The 23052-nt window shown below is 39.1% G+C and overlaps 2 protein-coding genes across 2 annotated transcripts in view; both read right to left on the minus strand.

Moving 5' to 3' along the window:
* ifrd2 (interferon-related developmental regulator 2) overlaps positions 1–3871 on the minus strand; it is a 39641-nt gene extending 35770 nt beyond the window's left edge. Inside the window, exon 1 of the mRNA XM_020929370.2 lies at positions 3387–3871. Coding sequence (XP_020785029.2) covers positions 3387–3429 — 43 coding nt within the window. The 5' untranslated portion in view covers positions 3430–3871. The remainder of the gene's footprint in view (positions 1–3386) is intronic.
* A 2867-nt stretch (positions 3872–6738) lies between these two features.
* Positions 6739–22168, minus strand: amt (aminomethyltransferase). The gene is made up of 9 exons (XM_055165524.1): positions 21970–22168; positions 16240–16407; positions 15159–15239; positions 14288–14419; positions 12133–12211; positions 11919–12061; positions 10308–10488; positions 9261–9416; positions 6739–7023 (listed from the first exon to the last, which is right to left on the minus strand). Exons 1-9 carry the CDS (start codon positions 22066–22068, stop codon positions 6848–6850), a joined length of 1215 nt encoding a protein of 404 aa, XP_055021499.1. The 5' UTR covers positions 22069–22168; the 3' UTR covers positions 6739–6847.
* Between the last annotated feature and the right edge of the window lie 884 nt (positions 22169–23052).

A 23052-nucleotide genomic window follows, 5' to 3' on the forward strand; every position in this document is an offset into this window, starting at 1 on the left:
TGCTATATGAACACATTTTTGGCTCCAACCTGTTCTCGAAGCTATAAAACATATACATAGGCTAATAAATGCTGTCTGGAAAAAGTTAAATTTGCATTATATTGTCAAAAGCTACGAGTAAAAACTAGACAACTGCTCGACAATAACACGGAGCGAAACGTGCGAGACCAGTTGTAATGTGCCTTTGTGTCACGTACGTTATGGAAAGCGTTTGGCCACTAATAATGGAATTATGTAGTTCAATAAAGGGTGGTTCCTTTCCTCCAAATAAGGAAACAATCATTAGACAATAACCTCTCAGCTCCACTGTTACAGCCTGTTTCCGTGTATTAAGTCACAGTCCTATAAAGACACATCCTGTATTATTGAGCTTTAAATCATATTATAAAGTTACCTCATGAAAAACAGACCTGGAGTTGTTTTTTTTTGTTTCATTCACACATGTTTGAGTAACTATGAATTATTGGGAAGGCTACATCTCCAAAGCTCATAATGCTAGTGCAAGTTAACTACTTTTTACCTTTTATTTAGCAGAGATTTCAGGACAGGACGTATCCAGATGTTTCTAGTGAAGCCGTATTAAGTTTAAAATACAGAGGAGCACGTTCTGTATTACCACACGACATCACAAGGTGGAGTGTGTTCAGTTCGAGAGAAGAACTCCGCCTAAATGTGCAGGGTTTGTGTGCTTAAAATGTGCGCACGAAACAAAACACGACTCCAGGTATGAAGAGCAAAAATGTGGCTGTTTGCTGCAGGTGTTCCAATCAGTCGGAGCAAGTAGAGGGCGCTCTTGGAAAAAGGATCAAAACTCAAACTCCAAACAAGTAGAAAAAGTTAACACATCGCACGAGGAAAAATATAGTTAAAAGTCTTTTATTTGAATGGCCAAAGCCGACATGTTTCGAATGAAGACCAGTTAAAGGTTGTATAGAGGATTTTTTTAAGGGAAGAGAAATACAGCGACAGTTCTTTTACAAATGTTGTGCATGCGAGTTTTTAGACCCTTCGTCCGCTTCACTCGCGCAATCGCTGGAAGGAATCTCCAAGAATCACCTCAGTTTGTCTTCGCTCCTTTTCCCCTTCTCTTCTTCTTTCAGCGACCTCAAGAACCGACTTTCTTTTGCGGCGAACTGGTCGTGGATTCTCGTCCGCCATCGCAACAAACTTTGTGAGGAAGTGACAGTTTGAAAAAGCCTCTAAGAACCGCTGCATAAACCACGTGATCCCTGCATCCCGACGAGTCAATTACACTAGAAACGTAGGGAGTTTGATTGATGACCTGACAGCCAATAGGTAAAGAGGCAGCCTCGTTTTCTATTGGCTGATGTTTATCTGGCCTCAACACGTCCACAGTTGATAAATTTTCATTTTTTTTTTTTGGTCATCGTAATTACAAGGCTGCTGCGTCTCTGTAATGGTATTTTAAACTTTCATTGACAATTTGAAACAAAAAAAAATCCTCCATACAACCTTTAAGGTCGGAACATGTTGGCTTTGGCCATTCAAATAAAAGCCTTTTAACTATATTTTTCCTCGTGGGATGTGTGAACTTTTTCTACTTGTTTGGAGTGCCTGGAATCCGTTGTGTTTGACGACTCCAGGCATGTTTGTGACGAGGAAACAACATCATAACAGATCAGAAAACGGTGTAATATGAGTCCTTTAAACTAGGGTGACCCGATTTTCAAAATACAAAACTGGCACACACACGGGTTAGGATGTTTGGCATAAATAAAATTGTGAAAAGAGCGTGTAAGATTATGACTGACGTGAGAATGCACAATCTGAGGGACTTCTGAAGCTGCTTTTTTTTTTGCTTTATGGTCATTTGCAAACACAGTTTTCAGTATTTTGGTGCAACAAATGACAATTTATGCTCCAATTTATGCTCCTCTTTAGCATAGATAGTCCTGTTTTAGTCCTGATTTAGATCAAACTGGTCAAAAATAGGAACACCTGAGCAGTGTTGTGGAGTAACAGATTACATGTACTGGAGTTATGTAATCAGAGTACAAATTATGAGTAACTGTATTCAGTTACAGTTACTGTTTCAGTGAGTGGTGATTGGATTACAGTTACTTTGTTGAAATAAATGGATTACACAGAGGTATTTTCCTGTTTTCACATTTTGGGTTATATCCCTTTTTTTTTTTTTGGGGGGGGGTTAATTCCACTCATTGCCGGACACTAAATCAGGTCTAAAACCAAGTCTAAACCAGGCCTAAACTAGGACTAAACTAGGACTAAACCAGGACTAAACCAGGACTAAACCAGGACTAAACCAGGACTAAAACCAGGTCTAAATTATGTCTCAAACAGGATTTATCAGGACTAAACCATGCCGTGCGGACCGTGTCTTCTCTTCTATTAATACTATTTTTAATTTGATTAAGTAAAATGTGGACTTTTTATTATTTTTTATTTCTTTTAGCAGACAAAACATCTTATGTGAAGATTTCCTCGTCTTTGCTTCTCTACAACAAATCAAGTAATCCAAAGTATTCAGATTACGTTACTTGCTTTAAGTAATTTAATGGATTACGTTACAAACTACATTTTGGTGAGTGTAATCTGTAATCTGTAGGGGAATACATTTTAAAAGTGACCTTCCTAACACTGCATCTGGGGCATTTGTTGTATAAAACTGGGACAAATCGCTCGTTTAGTAGAAATCTGCTGGGACAGGGGACACAGGGATCGAAACTGGGACGGTCCCGGGTAAATAGGGAAGTCAGGTCACCCTACTTCAAACTTGATTTTCCTTTCCTTATATTCCTTCTGGGGAAAAAAGTGAACGTGAGCTGTGCGTAAAAGTACAGTGCCTTTGCAGCGATCCACGTGCGCGCACCGAACCCTCCCCCACCTCGAAACGTGAGCCACGCACGGCCGGGGATTAAGCCATGTGGTCGGCTGTCAAAACCGCCAGTTACTGCACAATAGCTCCATAAAACAAGGCTAAATGTGTGGGTATCTTCTGTCCAGACCTAGTCCAAACTGAAGCGGTGGTGTTGCGCGGGGTTACGTCAGGTTCATAAGGCGTGACCTCTTTACTATAAATAGCTTAAAACTTCCATATTTAACACCAAGAAGCATGGACTTTTTAACCCTAGCATAAGCTTTGCAGTGAGAGCAATGTTTCCAGTTTATTTCTAAGCTGCAAACTGTGATTAAATAAAGTAAAACGCGCAAAACTTCACCAATAAAGCACAATTTGGCAAGTATGCAAATATTTATGAATGAACGCATTTTATAAACAGCTGACACAACTTTGGCATACTTGTTTTAAATTAAACATTGTAAACTAATTATTCTAAAAGCTCTACAATGAAGTTTAAATCCCAAGAATGTTAAACAATGTTATTTTTAGACGAAAATATGCTTACCAGGCTTGCCCGAACCACGTTTGCCCTTTTTACTCCTCGGCATCTTGTCACTTGCGGAGGTTACCTATCCAAAAATACACCGTTTTCACTGTCCGATTTTGTCCTTTTACGGGTGACAGCTGCTGCGAGGGTGACAACAACGAGTAACCTCTCGGTCTCCGTGATTCCAGCTCCAAAATGTCCGAAGAAAGTTGCGAAAAGCCCACGCCGATCCACCCGTGTCCAAGCTGTAGCAGCGCGGACTGTGGCTAGCGCGCTGCTAACTCCGAAACTCCTCTTCAACGCTCTTTGCGGGAGATGATCAAATGAAGTTTCCTGGACACGTCAGGTTGGTTTATTCCACGGGGACAGAGCGGTGTTATCTGTGGGTGTCTCCGGGGAGTCTGTGTCGGGTTCCGGGCTGAGGAAAGCGGGGTTTTACGCACTGTTTTGGACGCAGTTCGGAGCACGCCGCAGTCTCGGAGCGCACCATCTTCCTCCGGTCACAACACTCTTCCTCGTTTGTTTTCGAAAAGCTTTAGCAACCACTTTGAAACGCGCATTTGACGCCACCCAGTGTTAAATCAGAAAATGATCACCCATCAAAATATTACCGCAAGAATGAAATAAAACTACGAAAACATCTGCTAGTGATTTCGACGCCAGTGGATCAAAAAATATCCAAATAAGGTGGGGAGTGTTACTTTTAAAATGTATTCCCCTACAGATTACAGATTACATACCCCAAAATGTAGTTTGTAACGTTTGTAATCCATTAAATTACTTAAAGTGAGTAACATAATCTGAATACTTTGGATTATTTGATTTGCTGTAGAGAAGCAAAGACGAGGAAATCTTCACATAAGAAGTTTTGTCTGATAAAAGAAAATGAAAAGCCCAGACTTTACTGAACCAAGATTAAAAATATTATTGATAGAAGAAGAGTTTAGAAACATGGTCCGCACAGCAGTTTGGATTTAGTCCTGTTAAATCCTGTTTGAGACTGGTTTAGATAGTTTAGACCTGGTTTTAGAGTTTCCTGGTTTAGAGTTTAGACCTTGGTTTAGATTCTGGTTTAGACCTGGTTTTAGTCCTGGTTTAGACCTGGTCCTAGTTTAGACGTGGTTTAATCTTGGTTTAGTTTTCCTAGTGGTTTAGATCTGGTTTAGACCTGGTTTTAGACCTGGTTTAGTTTTAGACCTGGTTTAGACCTGGTTTAGACCTGGTTTAGACCTGGTTTAGACCTTTTAGACCTGGTTTAGACCTGGTTTTAGACCTGGTTTTAGACCTGGTTTAGACCTGGTTTTAGACCTGGTTTAGACCTGGTTTAGACCTGGTTTTAGACCTGGTTTAGACCTGGTTTAGACCTGGTTTAGACCTGGTTTAGACCTGGTTTAGACCTGGTTTAGACCTGGTTTAGACCTGGTTTTAGACCTGGTTTTAGACCTGGTTTAGATCTGGTTTAGACCTGGTTTAGACCTGGTTTTAGACCTGGTTTAGACCTGGTTTTAGACCTGGTTTTTAGACCTTTTAGACCTGGTTTAGACCTGGTTTTAGACCTGGTTTAGACCTGGTTTAGACCTGGTTTAGACCTGGATCTGGTTTAGACCTGGTTTAGACCTGGTTTTAGACCTAGTGGTTTAGACCTGGTTTAGAGTTTAGACCTGGTTTAGACCTGGTTTTAGACCTGGTTTTAGATTTAGACCTAGATTTAGACCTGGTTTAGACCTGGTTTAGATCTGGTTTAGTTTAGACCTGGTTTTAGACCTGGTTTTAGATTAGACCTGGTTTAGACCTGGTTTTAGACCTGGTTTTAGACCTGGTTTAGATTTAGACCTGGTTTAGACCTGGTTTAGATCTGGTTTAGACCTGGTTTTAGAGTTTAGACCTGGTTTAGACCTGGTTTAGACCTGGTTTAGATCTGGTTTAGACCTGGTTTTAGATCTGGTTTAGACCTGGTTTAGACCTAGTTTTAGTTTTAGACCTGGTTTAGACCTGGTTTTAGAGTTTAGACCTGGTTTTAGACCTGGTTTAGACCTGGTTTAGATCTGGTTTTAGACCTGGTTTAGACCTGGTTTTAGACCTGGTTTAGACCTGGTTTAGACCTGGTTTAGACCTGGTTTAGACCTGGTTTTAGACCTGGTTTTAGACCTGATTTAGACCTGGTTTAGACCTGGTTTAGACCTGGTTTAGTGTCCGGCAATGAGTGGAATTACAGAGAAAAAAAAAAAAAGGAAAAGGGATATAGCCCAAAACGTGGTTTATTCCTGTTAAATCCTGTTTTAGTCCTGTATTAGTACTGGTTTAGTCCTGGTTTAGTTTTCTGGGAATGAGTGGAATTACTAAAAAAAAAAAAGAAAAAAAGAAAAAGGGATATAGCCCAAAACATGAAAACAGGAAAATCCCTCTGTGTAATCCATTTATTTCAACAAAGTAACTGTAATCCAATTACCACTCACTGAAACAGTAACTGTAACTGAATACAGTTACTCATAATTTGTACTCTGATTACATAACGCCGGTACATGTAATCTGTTACTCCCCAACACTGGCTACAATTACATTTTTAACATTTTGCATTTTTGATAGTGAACCAAAAATGGAATAAACAGGTCGAGGCACATGGGTTGATTGCAAATGTTGTTTTTTTATTAAAATTTCCAAAAAGTACAAAGTTCAATTGTTGTTAAATCTAAACATTAAAAAATACTGTTGTATAAATTGTACCACTGCAAATGTTTTATCAAAGCTACCAGAAATTTAATTGAAACATAAGTGGTTTAAAATTAGTTTAAAATTAGCAGTGTTATGTAAACATTAAAGATTCATTGTGCAACTTTTCTGGTGGACGGTCCGTCAAATGCAAGATGTTATTGCTTTGTCTGGGTATTTTTGAGTTATAAAATCATCTATAATCGAATAAATGTAAGGTAGAACTGTTTAAAGTCATACTGTGGAACATTTCAGTCCGAACTGTCCACTAGAAAAGTTACACAGTGCAACTTCAAGATTTCAAGTATAAAAAAAAAAAAAAAAAAAAACTTGAAAAATATATTGGAATTAATTCACAGTAGTTAAGACATTTCATAGTTTGACAATGTATTTTTTGTTGCTGGTGGTTTTTCAATATTTGGAATGATTCTGTTTTGGTCCTTTTGACAACCTGAGTATTATAGATTTTGAACAGTGTAGAGTTAAAAATACTAAAAAGCCACTTTAAAAATTGGACCATAGTTCCTGTTACATAAAGAAACTCTAATCTCAGATCCACGATTTTGTACTCGTATTTAGTGGTTAAATCCTGCAAATGTATAAATTATAACAGTACTGTGGTCCTTATAACCTCATCGTAAACTATATTGACGACCAATACTGACGACCAGTTGGATCATTTAAAAATAGAATCTCTCATTATAAACATCTTAAAGTACAAAATAACGAGTCTGGATAGATGTTCTCCCGGCTGCTGTACACCTCCTGTTTTAGCCGGTGTAGTAGTTAGTGGGCACGAAGGGCATTTTGCTGACTGTGGCCGGGACCGCCTTCTTCCGGACCTCCACCTGGATCTGGGTCCCGTTCTTGGCGAAGGCGGAGTCCACGTAACCCATGGCGACGTTCTTCTTCAGGCAGGGAGAGGGGCAGCCACTCGTCACCTCACCTAGGACATTATTTAAAAAAAAAAACACACACGGTATTATGCATTTTTGTGGTTTAATGGTGTGGTCACATAATGTTGGGGTAAGAGTTTCACATTTTCTGACTTAAAATAATGTCTCAGTTTGGAAAATACACTTTAAAAACGCCCTCTGATGTCAGAAACGGGAATAAAAAAAATGGAGAATTACATATCTCTTCTTCATAACTGAATAAAAATCACAGAATGAGTCCGGTGATGGTTTAAAATCTGCGCTGGAGAAGTTCAGAATTGATCTCTGACGCAACTAAAAGGGCAAATTGAGAAAGGAGCGTTTTTGAGGTTCAGAGAAGACGACTCTGGATTAGTGGATTAATTAAGAGACGAGCAAAAGTGAAGCAAAAACATAACTCCAGGCACTTGCACGTCGTGACTTGGACGAGAGTCTGACTTGAGTCACTATTTTTAGGACTTGTGACTTGATTTGATAAAATAGACTAAGACCTGGGACTTGACTCGGACTTTCGGCCTGTGACTTGAGAAGACTCGATGCTTCTCCTAAAAAATAGAAGACTTGGGCCCAGTCAAGCAGAAGTAAACAACAAGGCCAAAAATTCAAGTTAATGCATCTGATATAAAAATGTATTGAACAGATACATATGTACTCTAGTTTATGAAACTGTTGACCTTTTTTCTGTACCATTTTTGGTTCTAAAAAGTTTTCCATCTGTTTTAAATCATGTTATTCCATCATGTTGATGAAACATGCTTGGAAGGACTGACATAAAATATTAAAGTATTCAGAAGAAAAAAGTTGACAAATTATGTAAAATCCTGCACCTTCTACTTGTTTGTACAATTTTCCCCCCGTTACTTTTCCCTCCGTTACCATGAACTTTCTTAATAAAAAATCTTCATGACTCAAAAAGTAAGAGGTTTTTCAACCTAATCTTGTACCATATGGTAGAAAACTATATGAAGCAAATATTCAAACCAGTTTGTTAAGGATATGTAAGTGAGAACCAAGAGTTATCACTGTTTGTATTTATTGCCCAAAAAGTGCTGCATATTTCATTCCCTCTGTTACCGACATGAGTTTTAAAATTTTTTGTCAACAACTTGAAAGAATATCACAGGTTTAACTTTGCCTGTTGGAGTGTAACTCTTTCCTACATTCTGATACTTTACTTATTTCAATAGTCCCTCTAGTTTCTGAATAAGAGACATTTGAATGTAAAAAATCTGCCCCTGTTTCCCTCCGTTACCACTTGACTGGACCCACATGCCGCGCTTAATTTTACATGAACAAACTGGAACATGTCCGTCTTACTTCTGTGTTTGTTACTTTGGTTGTAACTGAAGTACTGTGATCCTCAAATGTTCTACAGTAAAGTACAGCACAATACAGTCAAACAGAGGGAACTACAAGAAACATGATCCTTCCATTTCAGTGCAGACACACGACAAAGTAACTGCAATTTTAAATCCGTAATGATTCACACTTAGATTTTGTCAAAACATTTAAAAAGGAAAAAGTTGCCTTAATACAACTAAAAAAATCATGGTATATTTAAAGTACAATTTAGTTTAAAAGTCATATAAATTGAAAAAATGTAAGATATTTGGTATTTTGGTTTAAAAACTTGAAATGACTTGAAGCTCAAAGCAGACGACTTGGACTTGACTTGGACTTATGGGCCAGTGAATTGAGACTCGACTTGGACTTGCCTGTTTTTGACTTGAGACTTGACTCGGACTTGAGGTCAAAGACTTGAGACTTACTTGAGGCTCACAAAACAACGACTTGTGTTTCTGGTTGAACATTTATATAATATGTGCTCTGTAACAATTAGTATAGAAGATATGACCGCCATTATAAAAATATATCAACTTATGGTTCAATAAATGAAGTATTTATGGGTACATTTATTATACATTCTTTTTTGTGACTTTTTTTTTTTACATTGATGTACTGGGCCAAAGAACTCAGCCCAACTTTAAATTGTGAGTTATACATTCTTTGGGAAAATGTTGGATTGGTGTTGGATTTGATTTCTGTAGTTTTAATATCAATTGTCTTCAAGATTATCATTTATTGTGATTTTTTTTTTTAAACAAAATATAAAAAGTTGTTATTGTCACAGGCTGATGGAAGAACAGTAACCAGTGAATTCCCTGTTCCATTTAACCTTTCATTACAAACTTATTATCCTCCAAATCAACAAATACACGCCACATTTTTACATCACGTGTTGTTTTACCGATAACTTTTCCATCCGTGCTGAGTATGGGCGTGTGCTGCCGGACAGGAGGCCCGGTGGAGACCAGGCCCACTCTCTTCCTCGGAGTTTTGTTCTTGATCTGAGGAACGATGACGTCTGCTCCGGGGAAGTCTTTGGTCTGACGCCGACGCTTTCCTATAATCGTGAAAATGGTCTCTTTTTACAAACTGTACAAACTTGATTTAAGCCCAATCACACCACTGATGTATGATTTTTAAGATATTTCTGAGCAATACAACTACTGATGTAAGATAGATGACTTTAATGCCATACTGTGGAACATTTTGGGTAAAGAAATAACAACTCTAGCACGAGAAGAACCCTCCCCCAGAAAAGTTACACATTGCACCTTTAAGTTATTATGCCGTCTTAAATTAAGTAAAAAAAATAAACCAGGTCTAAACCAGGACTAAACCAGGTCTAAACCAGGTGTGAACCCAGGTCTAAACCAGGTTTAAACCAGGTGTGGAAACCAGGTCTAAACCAGGACTAAATCAGGTCTACACCAAGATTAATCCAAGTCTAAACCAGGATTAAACTAGGTCTAAACCAGGTCTAAACCAGGTGTGTGAAACCAGGTGTGAAACCAGGAGTGAAACCAGGTCTAAACCAGGTCTAAACCAGGTCTAAACCAGATCTAAACCAGGTCTAAACTAAACTAAACCAGGAATAAACCAGGTCTAAACTAGCACTAAACCAGGCCTAAACCACATTTAACCCAGGTCTAAACCAGGACTAAACCAGGCCTAAACTAGCACTAAACCAGGCCCAAACCAGTCCTAAACCAGGCCTAAACCAGGTGTAAACCAGGACTAAATCAGGTCTACACCAAGATTAATCCAAGTCTAAACCAGGATTAAACTAGGTCTAAACCAGGACTAAACCAGGATTAAACCAGGACTAAATTAGGTCTACACCAAAATTAAACCAGGACTAAACCAGGCCAAACCAGGTCTAAACCAGAACAGCGTCATGTATCATCAATAGTCCACGTTATAGCAGCCTGACATATATCATTTCTGTCACCTATGGTCCAGACGAGCGTGGCCTCGACAGGTGTGGTGGTCTCGTCGATGTCGTTGCCATAGAGACAGAGCCCCGCCTCCAGCCGCAGACTGTCTCTGGCTCCGAGTCCGGCCAGCTTCACCTCTGGGTTGGACAGCAGCTTCTCTGTGAGCTCCACCACACGAGAACTGGGCACGGAGATCTGAAGAGCCACACGAGTAAGAAAATACAAGTCTAAACATCTCGTAATATTTGTTCTTTAAATTATAAATAAGAATTACAAAACACATGGATAATTTTTTACCATACGCAGTTTGTGTTTAAAGGAATTTTGTTATATTTTCAGTCTCTGCGCTGGTATCAGGTATCGGCAGACACTTTTCCAAGGAACGAGAAATCCAGCGACTGTTTGTCCTTTTTCAAATGTTGCGCATGCGTGAAACCACCTCCCCTCCCCTACAGCTCCTACGTAGAAACACCTCCTCCCTCCTCCTCCTTACGCCAGAAACAGGTTTGTTTACAGCCGGTGCTGCACATGACTTGTAAACAACTAACTACAGTGTTGGTTAGGCAAGACGGAGAAGTGAGGAGCGGGGGGAGCGGGAGTGCGGACATTTCGTTCGCGGACGAGAAGTGAGGAGCAGGGAGAAGAGCGGAGCAGGGAGAGAGGAGAGAGGAGAGGGGAGGGGGTGCGCGGAGATTCCGTGCCCGGAGAAGTGAGGAGCAGGGGGAAGAGCGGAACGGGCAGCGGGGAGAGGAGCAGGAAAGGGGAGCAGAGAAGGTTGCGCGGAGATTCAGTGCTAATGAACTAGCTACAACACGCAGCAGCAAGCGGACTCTTTCTTTGCCTTGAAAATTATGTTTTCAGACACAGGATATCACTTTCGTGTCCTGAAAAACGTTTGTGTAGCTCTTGGAAATAAAGTACTTTTTCATAATAAGCAGAAGTTTCCTGTCCAGGAGTAATTTGTGGACCAGTGCGTCAGTCTTTAGACCCTGCGTCTGCTTCAGTCGCGCCATCGCTGGAATGAATCTTCAAGAATCACCTTAGTTTGGCTTCGCTGCTTTTCCCCTTGTCTTCTTCTTTCAGCGACCTCAAAAACGGACTTTCTTTTGCGGCGAACTGCTCCTGGATTCTTGTCGCCATTGCAACAAACTTTGTGCGAACTGCGAGGAAGATATAGGTCAAAAAAAGCCGCTAAGAACTGTTGCGTTGGTGGAGTAAACAGCGTCTGTGCGTCTTGCGTCTGTGGACTGCGTGACAGTCGTACGTAAACCACGTACCGGCGGCGCAGGCAAGTCAGTTACACTAGAAACGTAGGGAGATTGATTGACAGCCTGTCAGCTCACAGATAACGAGGCAGTGTCGTTATCTATTGGCAAATGTTTAGCCCCACCACGTCCAGAGTTGATGAATTTTTATTCTCTTTTTTTTGGTCATCATAATTACAAGGCTACTGCACCTCTATAATGCTATCATTGACAATTTGAAACAAAAAAAAATCCTCCATACAACCTTTAAGCCCAAAGTTGACATCAGTATCAGAAAAGAAATGGCTGGATTGGTTCATCCCTGGTAATAGTAGCAGTAGTAATAGTAGTTATAGTATAGTAGTAGTTAAAGGCTTATACCTCGACTCCGTCCTCCCCGGTGTACCCACAGCGTGTGATTCGACAGGGGACTCCAAACGCAGACGTCAGAGTCGAGAACATGAACGGGAGCTTCTTTAAATCGTCCTTCACTCCCTCCTGGAGGACACGGCTCATCGACGGACCTAAAGCACAGATTATGTTTAAATTATACGATACAATCATTTAGAGAAATGATATGTATTTCCGTACTAACCCTGTACAGCGATCAGTGCGTCATCTAAAAACTCCAGATCCACATCGAAACCTGCAGCTTTGAATTCTGACAGTTTGGCCTGAAACACAAATAATTCACCAGTCAACCAGAGCCGTGTGAAAGTAAAAGTACTGTAGTTACACAATATAATTATCTTTAAATGTCCAGTTGTTTATTGTAGTAGATATTAATAGGTAAATAGCTGCTACTAGTAGTAATAATTGATACTTTGCAGTGACATGACACAGGGGTGTTCTACATTAGAGTGTGGTTCGGGACGATTTTTTTTCTGTCCGAGACCAGCCACTCGTTCCTCGTCCGACAGAACAGTGATCGAATCTGAACCGAGCCCGATAGGCATTAATATATTAGTGTCTAAGGCTACGTTCAGACTGCAGGGCTTAACGCTCAATGCCGATTTTTTTGTGAAATCCGATGTTTTTGCGAGGTCGTTCACATTTCCAATTAAATGCGACTTGTATGTGACTCCAGTGTGAACATTAAACGGCCCGAAAGTGTCCCGCATGTGCACTGGAGACACGACGACGTCAACTGCAGCGAGCGTGCTCTGTGTTTACGGAAGTTGTCCAAACATGGACGCAGCATTGAGCACCTGGAGATTTTAAAGTTCCTCTCGTACCGGAGCCAGAACATGAACAACTTACTTGTTTTAAAGAGGAGATTGAGAAGGAGAAGGACGAGGTTTTTGGTCGTGGTGTTTTGTGGTTCAGTCCGTTGAAAGGAACGTGTGGATGTGGAGACGGAGCCAAGAGTGGTGAGTGGTGATGTGCTTCACTTCAGTGACATGGAGTTCATTAACAATTTTCGCCTACTTCAGCGCAGAATAGTGACGTTTGTGTCTTGTTGATAACGTGTAGGTGGATGAATGCACTTTGACCGTTCAGACTGAAGTCACATGTCAAAAGATCAGATATGTATCGGTTTTAGGAGCACATATCCAAGTGGTCTGAGTCGCATTTGAAAAAATCCGATCTGTGTGGTTCAGACTGTCATTAAAAGATCAGATACAGGTCACATAGAAGCCAAAAAATCAGATTTGGGTCACTTCAGGCTGCAGTCTGAACGCAGCCTAAGTCTGACCGAGCCCGACACAGTTAAAATCACACTATTTTCATAGGCCTAATGACACATGTAGAATATTGTTTGTGTGAAAATCCAATTTTATCAGTCAACTGAAAAAAGGCACTTGGAACGTCAACACAGATGAGGGGAGTGCATCAGCATTGCCTACCTCATTTTACATTTCAAATGTCTTATCGCGCTGATATGTCCGAGTCCGACCCGAGCCCAAACATAAGTTCGAAATATTTGTCCAAGTCTGAAAGAGCCCGTCAGGTTCCAACGGGTCCAATCGGGTCCCATCGGACTTCGGTCGGGTTTCCATGCTCTATTCTACATGTATCTCTATGGTGGAATATTGAGCAGTTACCATGGTGACACAATGCACATATTAACAAACACATTCATGGTCCGGTTTAGGTGTTTGATTTCCAACAAAAAAGTGAGAGACGAACTGAAAAACTATTGGCCAATGTTATCAAGCTTGTGACTGTAATTTAATGTGAGAGAGATTTGTTTAACAGCACAAATCACTTCACCTGTGGTAGCTCCAACTAAGTCAGCTCTTTATGGTCAGATTGTGTTAAAATAGAGATTTTCAATAGGTGAGGCCAAACAGCCACTGGGGAGACGCAACACACACAAACTAAACCAGGACTGATCCCAGGACTGAACCAGGAGAACTAAACCAGGACTGAACTTGGAGTGTCAGGACGGGTCCAGAGGTGCGCCTGCATAGACTGTCTTTATCTACTCTCAGGGGAGGCTCACATTCACCCAATTTAAAAACCCCTGTGTTAAAATAAAGCTCAGATTTTTAGTCAAATAGACGGGGTAGTGCCTTCAGTTAGCATCACACCCCCAGGGAATTTGAACGACATCAGCTGCAAAGTATAAATAGACTAAGCTCTGTATGTCGACTAACACTCCTCAAGCTCCTCTACAGCAGTTAGTCGGTAATAGTTTGTAGTATTGTATAGTATGTAGTAGCAGCACTAGTACACAGCAGTAGTACTAACAGTAGTAAAACCCACCTATATAAAAGACCTGATAATACCTTGAGCTGTACTCGTACCTTCATGTGGGCAGAGTCCTTGTCGGCGCAGCCTGCGTTAGAAACCACGTACAGGTAACACTGGTCTGTTTTAGTCACGATCAGGTCGTCCATGATTCCTCCTTCATCGTTCGTGAAGAGAGACAGAGTTCCCTGAAACAACCAAAGTTTAATTAATATTAGAACTTTTCTGGTCCAGCACCTGCTTGTTGGCATGGAGATGTTATTGCTTTTCATGGCATGTTCCACAATACGGCATTAAAAGGTCCTATATTATGCAAAACTGACTCTTGTGAGCTCCTCAAAAACATAGAAGTGGAGTTGTGTTTTGTTTCCTTCACATATGATTTTATTAATCTTGCGTTACTAGTCTGTGTACATCTCCAAAATGCTCTGCTCCACCTTGTGATGTCATGTAGTGGTAGTTTTCGATGTATTTATTTATTTATAGGCATTTCTGTTCAGTGTAAAAATGCATGCAGTGTTTCAACTTTTTAAATATAAAATAAGTTTGTTTAATGTCATACTGTAGATTTTTTATATAAGCTTTTATCAGGCAAAACATTAAAGGTGCACTTTGTAACTTTTCTGCTTGTTTCCATGGAGATGGCTTTTTCCTAGTCCAGCATTAAACATACGCATTTCCAAATAAACAGGCAAGTGAAGATCTGTGGAGAGGCGACTGCGCTGATTTTTGAGTAGTAAAAATACCTGTAATTTACTTAAACAAATACATTTTACGTCACACTGTAGAACATTCCAGGTAAAAGCAGGAACATCTCCATGGAGACAGTTAGGTGGTGGACCCTCTAGCTGAAAAGCTGCATAATGTGCCTTTAAATCTAGATTTAAACTCTTATTTACAGTTCCAGGTGTTATTTATGTGTCAGACCTGGTTGTCTTTGAGTTCTGCGATGTCTGCGACTACCAGAGACTCCATGAACTTCACTCGGTCTTTTCCGTGGACTTTGGTCTGGACAAAAAAATAAATAAATACAGAAAAACATAATATATTGCTTTATTTTGTAATATGGCAAATAAGTCAATGTTTTAATTTAATGACATTTTACTGTGTGTAAAATAAGGCTGTGCAATTAATCGATATTTGATTTTGATTTCGAATTTCATGTGTCAAACTACCTCCAAACTCATATAATCAAGTTGAAATGAAAGCTTAAAAAAGCTTAATTATTTTGGAATATTTTTTTATATAAATAAGTATACTTATTTTACTTTTTAAACATTGAAATTGTAGAACAGCTGGATATATAGTTTATTTTGGATACGTTTATGTTTCATGTTCAAAGTATATTTTATTTATTTAATGTTTTATAATATATCGCAAAACTGCTCTAAGGTTCATATTTGTAGCTTATATTTATTTTCAATTTGAAAGTTTTGTGTTTTTAAAGAGAGAAATGCAGACTAAATGCATTGTGTAACAAAAAAATAATCGTTTGAATAATCGTGATTTCAACATTGTTCAAAATAATCGTGATAATGACTTTTTCCATAATCAAGCAGCTACTGTAAAACACAAAACAAATAAATTTATATTTCAAAATTTTATTAGGGCTAATTTATGCGTCAGGTCTATGATGGGGCAATCCCGCTCACAGCAAGAATTCATATTTTTATGAATTTTACACTAACTGTGAGCAGTAAAAACACCTGTGATTAAATTGCTTTCATTTCTGTTTATTTATCAACTGAACAATTTAACTGTATGAATGAATATTTATTTTAGCTTTGTTAGACTTAGACAAAGTTTATTGATCCACAAGGGAAATTATTTGGACACAGCAGCTCACACATCACAATAAATATAATAACAAAAAGTAAAAATATAAATGGTAATACTAAATTTTAAATAAGTAGCAGAATGTGACAAAACAGTTCCCAAAATCATTGTAACATAAATGTAATTATAATGTTGTATACACATTAACATACATGAGCGTGTTGTTGTTTACCTGTAGCATGTGGCTGACGTCAAACAGCGAGCAGTGCGTCCTCGTGTGCATGTGAGAGCTGATGTGGCTGTCCGTGTACTGCACAGGCATGCTCCAGCCCGCAAACTCCACCATCTTACCCCCACTCGCCCGGTGGAACTCAAACAACGGGGTCTTCTTCGGCGCCACCTGCAGGAGACGACCACAAGTGCACTGAGTAAGGAGCATAAATGAGTTCACTACAACTCACTTTTTGCAGTAGCAGTAGCAATAACAAAAGTTTTCAGAATGTAGTTTGACCTTACAGATGAATAATTATAAATCAAAATTCAGGCTGCGCTGACTTCCTATTTTAAATTCAACAGGATCTAACTGCGTCTTAAGATACAAGGGAAACACGTTGAAATGCTGAATAACTGATCGTTAAGCATTTTGTAATTTTTAATCGACAAACCGATTGCTGGTTGCTGTGTGTAGTGTAGCATAAGGAGACAAGGCTGCGTCTGACACTCACTGAGTGTGTTTACAGCACATCAGTGTCCCGGGTTTGATCAGGTTTTCTGAGTATCCGGGTTTTGTCATGGTGCATGTAAACGCAGTGTCCCGTTTCCTGTTGAGTGCACATGCGTCCAAAAGACAAACACTTTTCAGTGTTTTCATCACAACAGTTGTCAAAATAAATAAAGTGACCAACATAAATAAAGTGAGTGAAATGATGTTAAATAAAGAGCTGTGCCAAAACCTGAACACATCTGATCTCTGAAAACATGAACCATCTCCAACATGAAACACACACAGAACAGATTCATCAACATCAACAACAACATCCCTCTGTCACCGAGAGAACACTCTTATTCCACTGAGTCGTGTCCTTAAGGCTACGTTCAGACTGCAGGGCTTAACGCTCAATTCCAGATTTTTTTGTGAAATCCGATGTTTTTGCGAGGTCGTTCACATTTCCAATTAAATGTGACTTGTATGTGACTCCAGTGTGAACATTAAACGGCCCGAAAAGTGTCTCGCATGTGACACTGGAGACACGACGACGTCAACCTGCAGCGAGCGTGTTCTGTGTTTACGGAAGTTGTCCAAACATGGACGCAGCATTGAGCACCTGGAGATTTTAAAGTTCCTCTCGTACCGGAGCCAGAACATGAACAACTTACTTGTTTTAAGGAGGAGATTGAGAAGGAGAAGGACGAGGTTTTTGGGCGTGGTGTTTTGTGGGACAGTGACAGCGACGTCCGTTGAAAGGAACGTGTGGATGTGGAGACGAAGCCAAGAGTGGTGAGTGGTGATGTGCTTCACTTCAGTGACACGGAGTTCATTAACAATTTTCGCCTACTTCAGTGCAGAATAGTGACGTTTGTGGCTTGTTGATAACGTGTAGATCGGATGAATGCGCTTTGACCGTTCACACTGAAGTCTCATGTCAAAGATCGGATATGTATCGGTTTTAGAAGCACATATCCAAGTGTCCTGGGTCACATTTGAAAAAATCGGATCTGTGTGGTTCAGACTGTCATTAAAAGATCAGATACAGGAACATAGGGGCCAAAAAACTGGATTTGGGTCACTTTAGGCTGCAGTCTGAACGCAGCCTTAGTGTGAGAGAAGCTGAACCGCACCAGCGCACAAGGAAAAAGCTGTTTTTTTTTTCAGTGCTTTTAGTCTATGCAAATGAGCTATGCAGTTTTACATTTTGTTTCTGTAAAATGTAAACAAATGTGTCAAAGCTGAATTAAACACATTATAATGTCAAACGGGCTGATGTGGCTTTAGAGTGGTGATGGTTTATATGTTGTAAAGTTGAGTTTATTTCTACAGATTAGTAGCAGTAATAGCAATGACGATCATTTTAATATAAAAACATAAATGATTAAAGGTTGTATGGAAGATTTTCCAATGAAAGAGAAATGCAGTGACAGTTTTTCAAATGTTGCGCTTCGCTCCTCTTCCCCTTCTCTTCTTCTTTCAGCGACGTCAAAAACAGACTTTCTTTTGCAGCGAACTGGTCGTGGATTCTTGTCCGCCGTTACAACACACTTTGTGCAAACTGAGAGGAAGCTACAGTTCCAAAAAGACGCTAAGAACCGCTGTTTTGGTCGAGTAAACAGCATCAGTGCGTGAGAGACAAACGTAAACCACGTAATCCCCGCATGCCGGCAAGTCGGTGACGCTAGAAATGTAAGGAGTTTGGTTGACAACCCAACAACCAATAGATAAAGAGGTAGCCTTGTTATCTATTGGTTCATGTTTATCTGCCCCCACCACGTCCACAGCTGATAGATTTTCATTCTTTTTTTTTTGGTCATCATAATTACAAGGCTGCTGCATCTCTATAATTCTATTTTGAACTTTCATCGACAATTTGAAACAAAAAAAAATCCTCCATACAACCTTTAATCAATAATCGATCATTAATTCCCCCGACAATCTATTAAGAAAATTTTATCAAATGCCCATCCCTAATTAAAAGTAGACTGGCTGCATTATAAAACTAAATTTGTGTCCATAATGAGTCATAGACATTCATTCATTCATAATTCAGCTTTCTACAGTTCTAATCTTACTGATATTGCCAAAAAATAACCTAAAGTTTCCCACTAGTACAAACAAAACGTACACACGACACACACTGACCCCTAAAAATAATTGTGTCATCTTTTATATATTGAACGATAAGTCAATACAGTGTTTATCGTGAAAGGTTTAGTACATTAGCTATTAAAAACGATTCATTTTTATTATCAAACTAGACTTGTTGACGAGATAACAACGCTTTCTTCCATTATCAGTGACTGTAGTAAATCAGTCTCTGTCGTATTATCTAACTCCTGTACTGTTCTTTCAGCTGAACCTTGACCTTTGAACCTGAGAGGGGGGCTTATCGTAGGAATAAAGGGCTCAGTTGCAGTGCACCATGGGATACACTGCAAGTGCAAAGTCAGCGTTTAAGCGACCACAGCCCAGACAGAAACTGATACTATAAAGTCCGTATTATTACACATTTTCAAACAACACAAATATGACGAGAGAGTAGTAGTAAAATATTTCATTCGACGTTGAAAAATGTGCACGTGACCCATGTTTTTCATTAAATCAGTGAAGTAGAAAAATGCCAGATGTTACTCTCTCAATCTCAGTCTATGCACGGCTTTCAGAATTAGGAGAAATTAGGACCATTGGCATAGAAATTAACGATTTAAAACCAAATATTATACGTTTTGAATGGGAAAAAGTCTTCAAAATGTTTGCAAGCTACTAAACTATGAACAGAAAAGAGTCATGGATACAACTAGTTTTCTACACAACGTCAAAATGTAAATTACTGAAAATATAAACCCCAGTTCAAGCTGTATAATAGGAATGTAACAATAACTGAAATATTGTGATATCGTTAGGGGTGTGCAGAAATACTGAAATATCAATATATCGTATAGTTTAATGTGATGATACAGTATCGATATTGTGGGCTGCTGTATCGATATATATCCCCAAGTGTTTTTTTTTTTTGGTGTATTTTACTAAATTATTTTGTTACAGCTACAGTTTTGTTGATTGTTTAGAGGAAGGAAACTTGTTTATGCGACACATTTGAAATTTTCACTGTTTTGATGATTAAAATGTTTGTGTTTCATATGAACTTTGCACAAGAAGTGGTTTAAGAAAGACTTTTAGTATCACAGCCACGATTTATAGATTATTATATATCCTATTGAATTATATTGAATCATAAGCTCACTGTATTGAGATATGTATCGTATCGTGGCCTAAGTTTCGCGATATGTATCGTATCGGCAAATTCTGAATGATACCCAGCCCTGGATATCGTATCGTCACAGTTCTCACAATAATATCATGGACCGTCACAATATATCGAATCACAAGTCTCTTTGCTTAAATTAAGAGTTATGGTGCAGCAGCAGCTAAAAAAAGACAAAGGGAACTACATAGACCATGATCCTTTGCTCCATTTCAGTGCAGACTACAAGAAGAAATAACATTTCTAAGCACTTTTAAGTCTTAGTTCTTTGGATTAAGTCTTGTCAAGGCATTTTAAGAGGAAAAAGCAGCATACAGTTTTGTTCTCCCCCACAAAATATCGCAATAAATATCGTCCCATGAGGATCATACAGTGACAATATCGTATCATGAGACTTGGATATCGTTACACCTCTACTATATAATACTCTCCATTTTTTCTAAACATAACTTCACACAATTTTATTTGGTCCTAATGGTAAAAATGATACTTCAGTTTTCGAGTTGCAGAAACACGGCTGTCAAACTCCCACTCCTCTTTCAGACACAAGTCAAATCTGTGTGACATTTATTTTGTTTATTATTATTATAGAAAAGAACTATTGGTAACACTTTATAATAACTACACCTTACTTAGCCTTAATAAAGCATGAACAAAGACTTAATTAATAATGAACAAAGATTTAATTCATAATGATTCACGCTTAGTAAATGCTTAATAAAGCATAATTTGTCTTCACTTTAGAAAATCTCTCAAAAAGACTTAACTAACAGATAACAGCTGCCTGAATTATCATTGCATTGCATTATTAGTAAATCATTCTCTCATAGTTTACTAATGATTAATAAATGCTCAAATGGTTAGTTCATGAGTAATTAAGTATGAAATAATTATGAGTAACTATTTACAGCACAGGCAAATTAAGTCCAAGTGCGAATTAAGGTAGTAATTAAGTAGTTACTAAGCGTGAATCATTATTAATTAAATCTTTGTTCATTATTAATTAAGCCTTTGTTCATGCTTTATTAAGGCTAAATAAGGTGTAGTTATTATAAAGTGTTACCGAACAATTTATTTTTTGTATTTTATCTGTGTATTTGCGTTTTCTTTGCATTACTGTCTGAATAAACTTTCATTCATTCAAAAAATAAAAATAAAAAAAACCTGTGCCAATGGTCCAATCACTGCCACACACATCCACACAGTTAAAGATTCACCTTGTAACTTTTCTGGTTGAGGGTCTGTCACCTGCTTGTTTCTCTGGATGGAAATGTCATTGCTCTGTCTGGAATGTTCCGCAGTATGACATTAAACAGCTCTACCTTACATTTATTCAATTACAGGTGGTTTTATAGCTCAAAAGTGCCTTGAAAATCAGGCATTCTGACGGTGAGCGGGGTCGCCTCTCCACGGATCTGACCTGTAACTTGGTCTGGTTTGGTCTCCATGAAGATAGAAAGGTTTAATGTCACACCAAAGCAGTAAAATCTCCATGAAGCAAAGCATTTGACAGATCCTCCGCTAGAAAAGTTACACAATCCAAGTTTAGATAAATTAGTGTCTTGCCCAAGGACAGTTTCTGGCAGGGGAATGTAACAGACTGCGGTTTTAATATTAATTTTTGTGAGTGGGCACGTTCAGACAAGTTGTTAAGAGCTTTCTAAACCTCATATTTTGTGAGTGAAGTTGGGTAATAAATGATCTAAGCTTGCACAAAGTTTCTGTGCAGCTCAAAACATTAGGCCATAACTCAATTAGAGCTTAACCAGTGACATTAATTTGGAACAACTTGTGTATTTTTGCAGAGAAAGTCACTCCATGAATGAATTAAAATTTAAATAAAGCGTTTTTAATCGTTTTATTTAGTTTTTGCTGTGTTTTTATTTTTTATCAGTTCGTTTCTAGGTTAGCTCAAACTTCCTCCGCACTCCTCCACATTCCCCCCGCTCATCCCGTGGCGGTTGCCCGGGTGAGAGTGCGCTCACCTCGGCCGCAGATGACGCCTCTCTCCGAGCAGGTCTCTGGAGCGAACCCCGCAGCGCGAGCTCCAGGCTCCGGGCCCCGCGTGCACTCCGGGCCCACATGTCGCGTGCTGCTGAACGTGCCTCTGAACGTGGAGCTGGACGTAAAACGCGGTGGGTTTTCCAGTTTGTGCTCTGGAGCTACTGCTGCTGCTGCTGCTGCTGCTGCTCGACTCAAAACACATGAAACACCGGGGATTCTGGGAAATGGAGTCTGGAGAGAGGCCAGGATTTATTTAAAGACACAGACACACGTCAAACCCAGATTGACATGTGCAGTGTTGGGAGTGTTACTTTTAAAATGTATTCCCCTACAGATTACAGATTACATACACCAAAATGTAGTTTGTAACGTAATCCATTATGTTACTTAAAGTGAGTAACGTAATCTGAATACTTTGGATTACTGGATTTGCTGTAGAGAAGCAAAGACGAGGAAATCTTCACATAAGATGTTTTGTCTGCTAAAAGAAAATAAAAAGCCCAGACTTTATTTAACCGGATTAAAGATATTATTGATAGAAGACGAGGAGACACAGTCCACGCAGCATGGTTTAGTCCTGTTAAATCCTGTTTTAGACCTCGTTTAAACCTGGTTTAGACCTGGTTTTAGTCCTGGTTTAGACCTGGTTTAGACCTGGTTTAAATCCTAATTTAGTCCTGGTTTAGACCTGGTTTAGATCTGGTTTAGACCTGGTTTTAGAACTGGTTTAGTGTCCACCAATGAGTGGAATTACCAAAAAAAACAAAAAAAAAACAAAAAAGGGATATAGCCCCAAATGTGAAAACAGGAAATCCATTTATTTCAACAAAGTAACTGTAATCCAATTACCACTCACTGAAACAGTAACTGTAACTGAATACAGTTACTCATAATTTGTACTCTGATTACATAACTCCGGTACATGTAATCTGTTACTCCCCAACACTGGACGTGTGTCCCCATTTTTATCATTTTTGGTGTACGACTACAAAATAAAAAAGAAAAACTCTGTAAACTTAATATTATGTCTTGCTAAATTTTACATCCACAAATGTAAAATTCAG

Source organism: Boleophthalmus pectinirostris, unplaced genomic scaffold (genome assembly GCF_026225935.1).
Source record: "Boleophthalmus pectinirostris isolate CB_2022bp ecotype Guang Dong unplaced genomic scaffold, ASM2622593v1 HiC_scaffold_8, whole genome shotgun sequence".
NCBI classification, from domain to species: Eukaryota; Metazoa; Chordata; class Actinopteri; order Gobiiformes; family Gobiidae; genus Boleophthalmus; species Boleophthalmus pectinirostris.

Coding starts and splice junctions, on each gene's coding strand:
- amt (XM_055165524.1), bottom strand. CDS start 22,068: ATGTGGGCCCGGAGTGCACGCGGGGCCCGGAGCCTGGAGCTCGCGCTG. Junction 16,408..21,969: donor AGGCGTCATCTGCGGCCGAG/GTGAGCGCACTC, acceptor CGTCTCCTGCAG/GTGGCGCCGAAGAAGACCCC. Junction 12,212..14,287: donor AGGACTCTGCCCACATGAAG/GTACGAGTACAG, acceptor TTTGTGTTTCAG/GCCAAACTGTCAGAATTCAA.